This window comes from Rattus norvegicus, chromosome 3 (genome assembly GCF_021556685.1).
Source record: "Rattus norvegicus strain SHRSP/BbbUtx chromosome 3, alternate assembly SHRSP_T2T, whole genome shotgun sequence".
In the NCBI taxonomy this organism is placed as follows: Eukaryota; Metazoa; Chordata; class Mammalia; order Rodentia; family Muridae; genus Rattus; species Rattus norvegicus.
Window position 1 is genome coordinate 152,541,107 of NC_141536.1, and position 12,397 is coordinate 152,553,503.

General features: G+C 44.9%; 1 protein-coding gene across 3 annotated transcripts in view; it reads left to right on the forward strand.

Annotated features, from left to right (window-relative positions):
• Positions 1 to 12,397, forward strand: part of Stk4 (serine/threonine kinase 4) — a 79,221-nt gene that overhangs the window by 3,967 nt on the left and 62,857 nt on the right. Inside the window, exons 2-6 of one of the 3 annotated variants that reach the window (XM_087652382.1) lie at positions 1,296 to 1,376; positions 2,933 to 3,059; positions 3,918 to 4,919; positions 6,252 to 6,380; positions 8,910 to 9,024. In XM_087652382.1, coding sequence (XP_087508508.1) covers positions 6,364 to 6,380; positions 8,910 to 9,024 — 132 coding nt within the window. In that variant the 5' untranslated portion in view covers positions 1,296 to 1,376; positions 2,933 to 3,059; positions 3,918 to 4,919; positions 6,252 to 6,363. The remainder of the gene's footprint in view (positions 1 to 1,295; positions 1,377 to 2,932; positions 3,060 to 3,917; positions 4,920 to 6,251; positions 6,381 to 8,909; positions 9,025 to 12,397) is intronic. The other 2 variants (XM_087652383.1, NM_001107800.1) reach the window with 2 other exon arrangements.

Here is a 12,397-nt window from a genome sequence, read left to right on the forward strand (position 1 = left end):
TTATGCAGGCTCCCCTTGATGTCAGGGCTTGTTGTAGTTCATGTGGTCAGGCTTTTTTTTTTTTTTTAACTTTGTATCTTTCTGATTTTTCTATTTTTATTTAAAGTAATGTCTTAAATATTGGTATCTTTCAGATAGTTCAAACCTTTTTTTTTTTTTTGCACAAGAAATTGATAGTGTGGCTGCTTCCATATTTCATACCGTTTCCTGAGCTGTCTTTTCTTTGTTGTCCTTTGTAGTTTCAGGAAACCATTGTGTAGAAAACACACACACACACACACACACACACACACACACACACACACTTATACAGGCATACTCTCTGTACAGCAAACTCTTTAGGTCTGTTAGTGTGTTTTATTAGAGGTTTCAGAGTTTTACATTTGAAAAGTTGCTTTATAACCTCTCCAGTTTATTACGAGGGTCTCGCATTGGTGCAGAGTTTGGACTGTGTACAAGTAGAGACTGGGGCACATTGATTTTGGGCACTTGTGAAAGGTCCGTGGCTGATCTTCGTGGTGGGGGAGGGTCTTAGATCGTTTAAACTCCCTGCCGTCAAGTTAGTTTGTCGTTTGCTTCTGTATAAATGTCTGCTTTCTACTTCCTGTTTCTGTTACCTATAGAACTTAATTGGGTAGACAAGATGACCAAAACTTTCCCAGTAGAGGGAAAAGGTCAGTTAGTACAGTTCAGGCTTAAATATACAGCCTTACTTACACACTTTTTTTTTTGTTTTTGTTTTGTTTTTTAAGACATAGCTATGCCATTTAAACTTACAGAATTATTTTATGTAATGTTTGACTCTGCTATAGCATTTCAGTCACGTGATACTTTATTTTCCATATGTTTTCCAACCATACAGAACTTGGCCTTCTCAAGGCAGTCTACATCACTCTAGGGCAGCTCATCTTATTAGAAAATTCATACAGATGTTGAACTGAAATTTGATTCTTTATGTTCTGGTCCAGAATGTGCTCATTGGGTAACCCAGCAAAAGTATCCCTCCCACAGAGCAGTCCGTTAACGTCCTTTAAAGGAGCCAGGGATGGTGGTATATACCTGTAATCCTAGCACATGAGAGGCTGAGGCAGGGGGATTGTGAGTTTGATGGTAATCTTGAGTTATAATCTGAGCCTGACTTAAAACAAAACAACCCTCTTAGCTCTTAACTATTAGTTACTAGTAGGGAAATTACTTCACAGAGCAGTTCCTAGAATGGTAATTGTAAAGTATAGTGTTCTTTATTTTTTAGTTGCAAGTAAGACACATTTTGAGTTTTATCTCTTCATCCACAGGCAGCTGAAAAAGTTGGATGAAGATAGTTTAACTAAACAGCCAGAAGAAGTGTTTGATGTCTTAGAGAAACTTGGAGAAGGGTAAGTATAGATAAACTGCGTCTGACCCGTGAGTCCCAGTCTTCACCCCGGTGTAGCAGCCGAAGAATGTGAACTTTTCTCGGTGTGACACTCAAGCCTGCTCCCAAGTCTCCTGTCAACATGTCTTCTGGGTGCTGGGGGAGGTGCTTCTGGGTGCTGGGGGAGGTGCTTCTGGGTGTTGGAGGAGGTGCTTCTGGGTGCTGGGGGAGGTGCTTCTGGATGCTGGGGGAGGTGCTTCTGGGTGCTGGGGGAGGTACTTCTGGGTGCTGGGGGAGGTGCTTCTGGATGCTGGGGGAGGTGCTTCTGGATGCTGGGGGAGGTGCTTCTGGATGCTGGGGGAGGTGCTTCTGGGTGCTGGGGGAGGTGCTTCTGGGTGCTGGGGGAGGTGCTTCTGGGTGCTGGGGGAGGTGCTTCTGGGTGCTGGGGAGGTGCTTCTGGGTGCTGGGGAGGTGCTTCTGGGTGCTGGGGGAGGTGCTTCTGCTAGGTGCCACGCCTTTGCATTCTTCAGCCTCATCACTACACAGATTTAGTGAACTCCAGGCTTTTGAATATGAAGTCATCTGTTGTTTTCTTTTACAGAATCCATGATTCGTATGGGTTTATATCGTTAACAGGAAACACTATTTAGATTACAGTTCATTCATTCATCTTTTAAAAAGTCAGCCAGGAAGGAGGCACATACCTTTAATTCCAGCATTTAGGGGGTAGAAGCAGGCAGATCTTGTGAGTTCGAGGCAGGTCTGCTCTACATAGCATGTTCCAGGTCAGCTACATAGTGAGACCCTGTCTCAAAACAAAAACAAAAGCAACAAAACCAGTTAGGCTTAGTCAGTTTTATATGCTGTTCAGGATTTCTGCCTAGTATGTAATCAGCTAATCACCAGTCAGTGAAAAACAGGAATTCAACATTTCCGTTGCAGCTTTGTGAAAAAGAACAAATACACTGAGAACAGTTTGCATCCTCCCAGGAGATCCAGCATCCCTGTTGGGAGCCGGTGGGCTCTTACCATACCGTTCTGGTGGAGGTTCTGAAATGCCGCTCCATTCAGTGATAGATGGTGGGCGACCGACTTTCAGTGATAGCGTAGGGCATCACGTGAGAGTTTCTGATACTTCTGCATATCATTGCAGTCTAAGTCTGTGTTTTCCTTCTGTAATGACCGGTGCATGAAGATACCAGGGATACCTTAAATGTTTACCTTTGAGTATGTAGTAAGTTCACGATTCAGAGGTAGTTGATGTGTAAGCAAACAAGTACGAGCTGTATGAAATTTCTGTCTCTCCAGAATACCTTTGACTAATTAATGACCGACGTGACCATATGCTTTTTTTTTTTCTTTCTCAGTGGTGCTAGGGATTGAACCCAGGGCCGTGCACATGCTAGGCAAGTGCTGTGCTGGAGCAAAGCCTCCCCTTCCCTGACCGTTTGAGAGTTTAGCATTATTTATGTTTAACACAGATCTGTGGCGATAGCAAATCCAATTCTGGATTGCATGGAATAGATTTTTCACGGATTACCTCCTTGTTAAAAACTTGAGTCTTCAACTTTCTGTTAGTTGCAAAAGTACTCTTTGGGATCCATCAGACAGTGAAGCGGGGGAAGGAAGGATGAGAACATGCGTTGTGGTGCTCATGACAAGCCTGAGACGGTGGAAGACTGCCAGCCGAACGGCTTCAGTAAAGGTACCTTTAGCCTGGTCGTCTCCTCCTCCTCCTCTTCCTCCTCTTCCTCCTCTTCCTCCTCTTCCTCCTCTTCCTCCTCTTCCTCCTCTTCCTCCTCTTCCTCCTCCTCCTCCTCTTCCTCCTCCTCCTCTTTAAATGATTTCTTTATGTCTATAAGTACACTGTAGCTGTCTTCAGACACACCAGAAGAGGGCATCAGATCCCATTACAGATGGTTGTGAGCCGCCATGTGGGTGCTGGGAATTGAACTCAGGACCTCTGCAAGAGCGGTCAGTGCTCTTAACCTCTGAGCCATCTCTCCAGCCCTAGCTTGGCATTCTTGCTATTCCCCTAAAGGCGCGTAGTCCATGCGCCTTCATCAAACAGCGTTCACAGATTATTTTTGGGATAGGACATAAATCTGTAGACATAATTGTATGGTTTTTCGTTTTTAACAAAAGCATGTTAGAGTAATGAAGTCACTCAAAGCAGAGTTAAAGGTTTTGGTGTCCTATTGATTAGTCATAGCACAAGACCTTATATAATTTGGAACCTCATAGCCCTTATCTATAAAGTGGGGATAGTAACAGTATCTGTTCCATGGCACCATGGAAGGATTGCATGAAATACTAGAGAAGTACTAGGCACGGTGATTGTCATGCACTGAGTGCTCTGGAAGTCACACTGTTGGTTTTGAGTGTATCAGCTGACGCATTTTTCAGAGCTTACACCAAATCAAAGCTAAATCTCATCTTTAAGTGCAGTTAGGAATTCTTGGTGGGAGTATTGCTTGGGGCGCTTAATTTAGGAAATATCACAGTTATAGTCAGGAAATGTCAGAAACCAAGTAACTGATCTTTTTTTCTTAATTGTGTTTAGATATGGATGACATCAACAAAGAACGTGGGAATGTCCCTCTAAAGATCCTTTCTTGTGCTGTCATCTCTTGAACTCCTGAAGGAAACCACAGACACGTGGGTTTTTGTCGTCCTGATGTAGTGAACCTGAGCAGATTCAAGGAACCAGCATGATCCTGAAGGAAGACCTTACCTTCACTTCTCTAGGATGCCACCTCGTCCTCAGATCTTCCTTCTGGGAAGGACTGTGATTTCCAGTGACCTGTGGCTTGTTCTCAAAGTGAGCGTGTGCTGAAGAACCACAGAGTTCTGGAGCTGTGGTCATGCTCTTGAAGAAATCACATGGCTCTGTGGCAAGGCAGTCACAGCTTCGAGCACCCAGCGTGTTGAGAACGGAGCCTAGCCTCTTGCTTCTGTTATTCCAAGCTTTACACAGTGGCTCCTATAAGTTCTTCCTTTTTTTCTTCAGTCTTAGAGTCTCGTGCATTTTAGGCACCTGCTCTGTCACTGAGCTCCGTTCCTACCTTTGTTACCTTTTATTATTAGATAACAAGTTGTTCCTGTAGTTTCACAGCTAATGAGTGCTAACGCCTGGAACGCTGTGGATAGCTTGTTTGTGAAAATGTTACTCCAGTGAGAGCAGACTTAAAGAAGCAGTAGGTGTGGGAGAGCCGCAGCACGAGTGCTGAGGGAAAGAGTTCTGCACCCAGCAAAACTCACTCCAGCATGAAGCCGACATGAAGAGATTCGTACACATGTGCTCCGTCTAGCTGTACCTGCTAAGAGTGGCTAACTATGGAGGCACGCACCGACAGACTAATAAATCTTCCCCAAGTGGATAGTTGACCTGATAATGGTCGGTCTGGGCAGTTCCTACAGTTCCAAGACAGTTATGTTAGTTTCAAGTGTCATTCCCCTTGACAGTATCCAAAACAGGGCCGAAAGTGACAAGTGGAAATGGACAGCCTGGTCTTACCTGGGAAGAAGGTCTTGAGAACTGTAGCCGAGCACCAGCCAGATCTAGGTTAGGTTCCTGCTGCTGGTTCATTCCCCAGGAAGAGAAAGGGCGCAGTCTATCATGATTCTCCCCAGGGACCAACAGGAAGGAAGGGCACTGGCTGGGTCTTCCACACGTGCTCATCAGTTGTTTGCTGTGATAAAACAGAATTGGAAGCTCCTTTGAGTTTAAGTATAAGGGATTCAGACACAACCTTTTCTGTGTTCTGCATTCATAGATATTTCTTTGTTTTTGAAAGAAGTTTTTAAAATCTATTTTCACATTGGGATAATTCCTTCTTGCCAGTGACATAGCTCTGCTCTTGACCACTTAGGCCACATTCTTCATTTTGATTTTCTCTTTACCAAGACAGTGTGTAGAATCGGGTGTGTTTGTGCAATTTATTTATTCCTTTTGGGTTTTCAGCTTTTTGAGACAAGGATTCTCCACGTAGCCCTGGCTATCCTGGAACTCCCTCTGTAGACCAGGCTGGCCCTGATCTTACAGAGATCTGCCTGCCCTGGTCTCCCGAGTGCTGGGATTAAAGTTGTATGCCACACTGCCCAGCATGTTTGGGGAATTAAAAAGATGGTTTTCTCTTATCACTGAGTGATGCCCAGGGTATTAATGAAAACAAAGGTCTGTAAGGGTCCAGAGTGTTTCTCATGAGCACCATAGCTGTCTGGTTAGGGAGGGTTTTGTTTTTTTGTTTTTAAAGATTTATATATTTTAGTTATATGAGTGCACTGTTGCTATCTTGAGACACACCAAAAGAGGGCATCTGATGGTTGCTGGGAATTGAACTCAGGACCTCTGGAAGAGCAGTCAGTGCTCTTAACCACTGAGCCATCTCTCCAGCTCCTGTTTGTGTTTTGTTGCTGTCATCTTGTGAAGAAGACAGTTGAGGCACAAGGCGCTAACTCAGGTTTATAATAGTGTGTATCAGTCTGCCGTCTTTAGATTCTAAACCTCATGTTCTTGTAGAGCCTAGATTGAATGAACATAGAACCTTGGTTTTGTTAAAAAGCTTTTCGGGGGAGATGAAACGCAAGGCAAAAAAGATTTGAATGTGCTCCGTTCATCTGATTCTGGCACGAAAGAGACTTGGGTTTTTGTGAGAGTCTGTGTTTAAGCTTTGTAGCACTTGAGTAAGGACAGAAAGACTGGTGATAGAGTGGCCGTAGGAAAACAGACACAGGCGTTGTGTTGCTGTGAAGAGAAAACGAGCATGGAGTTCAGACTGTGTGGGTTCAGCTCACAGCTCATCACTTACGTGAGCTTGGGTAACGTGATTGGGCCTCACCTGCTCTCGTGTCTCGGCGCTCTGGCTCCATAAAGGGTCTCCTTCCCCACATGCAGGTCTTATGGCAGCGTGTACAAGGCGATTCACAAAGAGACCGGCCAGATTGTCGCCATCAAGCAGGTGCCCGTGGAGTCGGACCTGCAGGAGATAATCAAGGAAATCTCGATAATGCAGCAGTGTGACAGGTAAAGCTTGTGGGGTCCTTCGACAGAAGGAGCTTCTACATCCGCTGGGGTTGCACCGCTGGACACCACAGACTGATCTGCTAAGACGCCCTCCCGAGGGCGGGGTCAGGGATCACCGTGCTTGTTCTTTCTGAAAAACAGGAGGAAGCATGTTATGTTTTGTAGGTAGTTTCCATTTTTTAATTTTTTTCCTTCATCTGTCAGATCTTTTAGAGACTAGGAGGAAGAGGCAGAAGGTGGTACTGGCTTTCTTTTTATTTTTCTTTTCGTACTGCTCTCTCTTCCTATTGCGCAGTTAGCTAAGATAATTCAAATATTTTTTAGCTCCAGAAACCACAGAATAGCAGATTGGCGTACAAAAAGAGAGTGTTTGCTTAGGTACTAACTGTTTCTCTTTTGCTCTTAAGAATGATTCGGGTCAAGAGTACTTAAGTGTTTTATTTTGAGGAACTAAGGTTTGTCAAGCTCTAAGCAGGAAGTTGGCCCCAAAGTCAGCCACAGAAGAGCACGTGACCTGCTCTGAAGTTCCATGACAACACAGACAGCACAGTGGTTGACAAAGCAGGCACAGGCCAGCACTGTTAGACTCGAGAGTACAGTGAAGGACCGTGCCAGGTCCAGGGCGTGGGGGTGAGGGCGAGGAGGTTCTGCACGGAGGCATTGCCTGTTGGCTCCGAGGACAGTTTGGTCAGATCAGTCAGCGCTAGACTGTGGGGGGTGGTGCATCTCGTTATTGAAGGGCAGCTGCTGCTCTTCTCCCTGTTCTATCTTTTTCTTTTTGTGGTTATTGTCTACCATACGGACACCTCCACCCCGCCCCACAGCTGGACTGGGGGAATTAAGTTCGCGGGTTTTCTTCTCCACATGATTTCACTTTGGAACTCTCTTTAGTTGGCAAATTGGGGCTGTATCTAAACAGAGTATGAAAATGCTTCTAACTAAAGATTTGATTTTTAAAGATTTACTCATTTTTACTTTTTATGTGTATTCCTGCATGTACAGCCCACATATGGGCCTGAAGCCTGTGGAGGCTGGAAGACGGTATCAAATCCCCTGGAATTGAGTTAGGGACAGTCGTGAGCTGCCGTGTGGGTGCTGGGATCTGAACCCACGTCCTCTGCAAGATCATCACGGGCTAAGAAATATTTTGAAGATTTTTCTATGTTAAACTTGTATTTTAAAAAAAAAAAAAGATGGGGCAGAATCCTTGTGTCCTGGGAGTTTTGTTTGTTTGCTTCTTTGTTTTATTTTTATGTCACTGTCTTTTGAGCAAAGGGAGGGTTTAGAGGGCATTTGCCTGGCTTACTAGGAAAAGCGGCTGGAGTTAGAGTGTCAGAAGGTTCCCTCTGTTTTCTGGGAGTTCACAGCCCAGGCATGAACCGTGCAGCAGATCTTAGCAGGCAGTACAAGACTGCACAGATCATTTCCCAACAGTGTGTTTGGACAATAAGGTAATCACGGACAGGAGGGGAGGGGCAGAGCGCTGGGGACTGTGAACCTCGGGCACCCAGTTACCTGTGCTTTCACAAATGCTCATTTTATGTACTCTGTTTTCTTCGAGACTGGCACATGTCCAGGATGAAGGGGCGTTTGAAATTGCAAGTCAAGGAAGCCAGGATAGTTTTAGCTTCTTTCGTTGCTATGCAACCTGGCTTTCAACAGTAGTCCAGCTGTTAATGACACAGTTGTTGACACAGATTATTCATTTTCCTGAGATGCTTGACTTCTCACATATTTCTTTCTTGGTGTCTCTCATCAAATTTCAGACCTAAGGTTTCAGATTTGATGCTAAGTAATCTTTATACTGTACAGCGATGATCTTGTTACTCCCAATTATATCATGACTTTTGGAAGAAAAGAGAAAGAAAAAAAATTACCTTTCATCATCGTTATGTGTCCCTTGATGTATTATCTGTCCTGTCTCACTGGGAGTGTAACTCTGTTTGCTTTACTCTTTTATAGCTTACCTCCCCCTCTCAAATTTAAATTTCATGTCTGCACCGCTTGCATGCCTGGTACCAGAGGCCAGAAGTGGGCATCAGGTCCCTGGAACTGGAGTTAGAGAGAGTTATGAGCCACCATGTGGTGGGAACCAAAACCAGGTCCTCGAGAAGATCAGCAAGTGCCCTCAATCGCTGATCCGTGTCTCTGATCCCAGGATATAGTAACCCTGTTTATTAACCATTCCTCTGACCGTTCTGTAGACTCGTGGTGGGTCGTGTGTGCTACGGCGTTATTTCTTACGTTCCCTCCTATTGGCTGCTCATATGCCTCATGTTTCTTTTATCGGTTCTGTGTTCATAGCTAATTTTTTGAGAATCTATGATTCTTTTCTGAAGATAGTTGTACACTTAGAAATATCATTCCCTTGTGTTGAATCTGTATTACTCTGAGGAAGAGCTATCCTTCATCTTATCAAAAGATTGCTTTCGTTAGTCCTAACTAGAAATAATTCATTTTTTTGAAATGAGAAGTTACTTTCCATGCATTGAAGAACAGTCCACTAAGTTGTACTGTCTCTCTTTCCAGCCCACATGTCGTCAAATACTATGGCAGCTACTTTAAGAACACGGACCTGTGGATTGTTATGGAGTACTGTGGGGCTGGTTCTGTATCCGATATTATTCGGCTCCGAAACAAGACGGTGAGCTTACCTACCTCCTCAGACAGTGCCTCGGGAGAGCAGTTGCGTCAGCTTTCTCTGGCCTTTTGTGTGTGTGCTTCTACACCTGAAGAATGACGGTCATGTCCCCCTTCCTTGGGTGTCTGCTCTCTTACTCACCTCCCTCACCCTCAGACAAGGAGAATCGCAGTGTGGTCTCTTACCTTTGATCCTTCTAGCCCATCCCGAGTGCTAGGTCACAGGGGTCAGCCACCTTGCTTAGTTCCCTTCTAAACGTGGCAGATTGATACTGACTTGTTCCAGTGATCTTTGTTTATTTCTTATTAGACGAAACCGTTATCAAATCATGGCTTGGGGATGAGTTTTTATTTTGTAATACAGGATTTCATGGGGGAAGAGTAAGTTATCTGGAGCTGACCTTGAACTCACACTCCTCCTGTGTCATTCTCCCTGCCATGTCCAGCTGCCGTAGAATGACTTGTAAAAACTACTTGGTCTTTTAAAGGTTATGCGTGTCTGCATGGGTTTGCACACGTGAGTGCAAGTGCCCAGAGAGACCAGGCTTCTCTACCCTGCAGCTGGGTTTGTAGGGAATTTATGAGCCACACATTGTGGGCAGTGGGAATGAAACCGAGGACTTCTGCAAGAGCAGAGTGCTCTCCTAACTGCTGAGTCATCTCTCCAGCTCTAGAATGAGTTTCAAATGTTGACTTTTGGATTTGAATTTGTCCTCTTACCCAGTATGTCTAGAGTGGCTTCTGCTTGCTGTTGGATGGGGAATAAAACTATTTTAAGCATTATTTGTCATGTCTAAGATGGCCGGATCTGATCCAAGAGTCACGGATTCTAGTTTTCAGTTGCAGAACGGCGCTGTGGGCACTAGGGCTCCAGCAGTGTTCAGAGAGCACAGCATGTGGCGCACTGCGATCCTGGCAGCACACCTTCTAGCACAGAAACAAAGAGAAAACAGGCAGCAGCTGGGAAGGTAATGCCAGGTGATGAGAAATACTTTGGAAAAAATTAGTAAGGCTGGTGTCTTAGGGTTTTATTGCTGTGAAGAGACACCAGGAGCACAGGACAACATTTCATTGGGGCTGGCTTACAGTTTCAGAGGTTTGGTCCATCCTCATCATGGTGGGAAGCATGGTGGTACACAGGTAGCTAGGGAGCTGGAGAGGTAACTCAGAGTTCTACATCTTGATCTGCAGGCAGCAGGAGACTGTGCCACACTGGGTGTAGCTTGAGCATAGGGGACTTCAAAGCCCACTCCCACAGTGACACACTTCCTCCAACAAGGCCACACCTAATAGTGCCACTCCCCAAGCCAAGGATTCAAATACATGGGTATGTGGGTGCCATATCTATCTAGACCTCCACAGATGGCGATGGGGAAGTGGTAAAGAGCCTCGTCGGTAGGCCGAGAAGCAGGAGCGAAGGGACACTGCAGATAGGACCCAGCCAGTGTGAAGGCCCCAGAATGCTGCTTGTTTGTATGTTTGGTGTTAGAATTGCAGCCACAGAGACAGAGGAGGTCAGGCAAGAGAGGTGGGCAGGTTTGATGGTGTTGGGTCGTCTAGGGCGTGATAATATGGCTGAGTTTCAGTCCATGTGCAGAGGGAGATGTCTAGGCTGTAAGAAGCTAGTGGGTCAACTGCTATGCAGTTTGGAAACCAATCCCAGTTGCCCTGCAGATTGTCAAAAATGGGAACATTTGCCTTCGGTTGTAAGAGGGGGAGCGAGCATCTCTTTAAGTCTCTGCAGTGCTGTAAAGTTAGCTTAAGTATGCAAAGGTGAGCCATGAGGTATTAGATAAGTGTAAGGTGGGGCTATTGGCAAACAGTTACAAATCTTGCGTTTTATCATTGTTTCCCTTTCTTAAATTTACTTTGTTGAAAATTGTGGGTTTTCTTGATTAGACAGTAAGTTCTTTAGCCAAGAATAGTGTTCTGACATAAAATTTATTTGTGTGTGTACATACAAACATATATGAAGGTAACAATAATTAAAAAGAGGCCATGAATTTGAAGAACAGCAAGGAGGGGGGTACATGGGAGGCTTGGGAAGGGGGGGAGATGATATAATTATATTATAATCTCAAAAAATGGATTAAATAATTAAAAAGAAGCCCAAAACCTTGACTGGCTTGTTGATTTAAGATTGAAGCCCTTGGCTGGGGAGATGGCCTCAGGGCACTGGCTGCTCTTCCAGAGGACTCTGGCTCAGTTCCCAGCCCCAACACGGTGGCTCATAACTGTCTGTAACTCTAGCTCCAGTAAGTCTGACATCCTCACACAGACACACATGTAGGAAAAACACCAGTGCATAAAAAACAAAAATAGGGGTTGGGGATTTAGCTCAGTGGTAGAGCGCTTGCCTAGCAAGCGCAAGGCCCTGGGTTCAGTCCCCAGCTCCAAAAAACAAACAAACAAACAAACAAACAAAACAAAAATAAACAAATCATCAAAAATGCTTAAATAAATAAAATCAATACCTTAATACTAGTTTATTAGTCTATGTGACTTAATTATTAATTTGTTGTGTGTTATATATAAAGACCATTTAGTGTGACCATTGCCAGCCACAGATGACTAGAAGTATTATTTAAATTTGAAGAAATAGAACAGAAAGATCTGAAAAGAAAAAAAAGATCATGGTAGACTGTGGTACTGCTGTGCTAAAGAGGTTGCCCGGGCTGAAACCACAGACGCTGCTTGCTCTTGGCCCTGAGTCTGTTCTGATGTGGCTCTCAGCCTCTCATGTTTTATGAATGCTGTCTACATGGGGATGGGGAAGGGTAGGTGCCAGGACACTAGAAAGGGGCCCCCAGGAGGCAGGAAAATCTTTACTTTAAGCAGAAAACTGGTCTATAATTAAACCTAAGTGGATGGTAGCTGTACTTTAAACCTAGCGTCCTGATTGATTGGATTAAGGTCTGGCCACCTGTGAGATATTTTAAATTCCTGGTTAAGTTCCTTTTGGAATTGCCGTTCTGGTGCACTTGCAAGGGCACGCCCTCTTCTGATCACTGACGCTGCCGTCATGCGGTGGTTGGTTTTTGTGCATTTCTACCCATTGGGCTGTTCCCACCGAGCCTCACTCTCTTTCTTGTTTTCATGATTTCTCTCCTCACCGGTCCTCATTCAGCAATGTCAAACCTTAGATAAAAGGGAAAGAAAGTGGTGCCAGAAGTCCAGGCTGGGTCCTTCTAATCCTGGGTCCTTTTGTTCACAGCTTACTCCTGAACGTGGCTTGGTTGTCACACGGGAGCCGTGTGTGGGTTTGCTGGGATCTGTTTCAGACTTGGGTCTGCTCAGAGGCCTGTGCCAGCCTCCAGCACTGTCATTCTAGAGCTATTTCAGTCCCCACTCTTGATACCAGGGCTACAAGAGTAAGC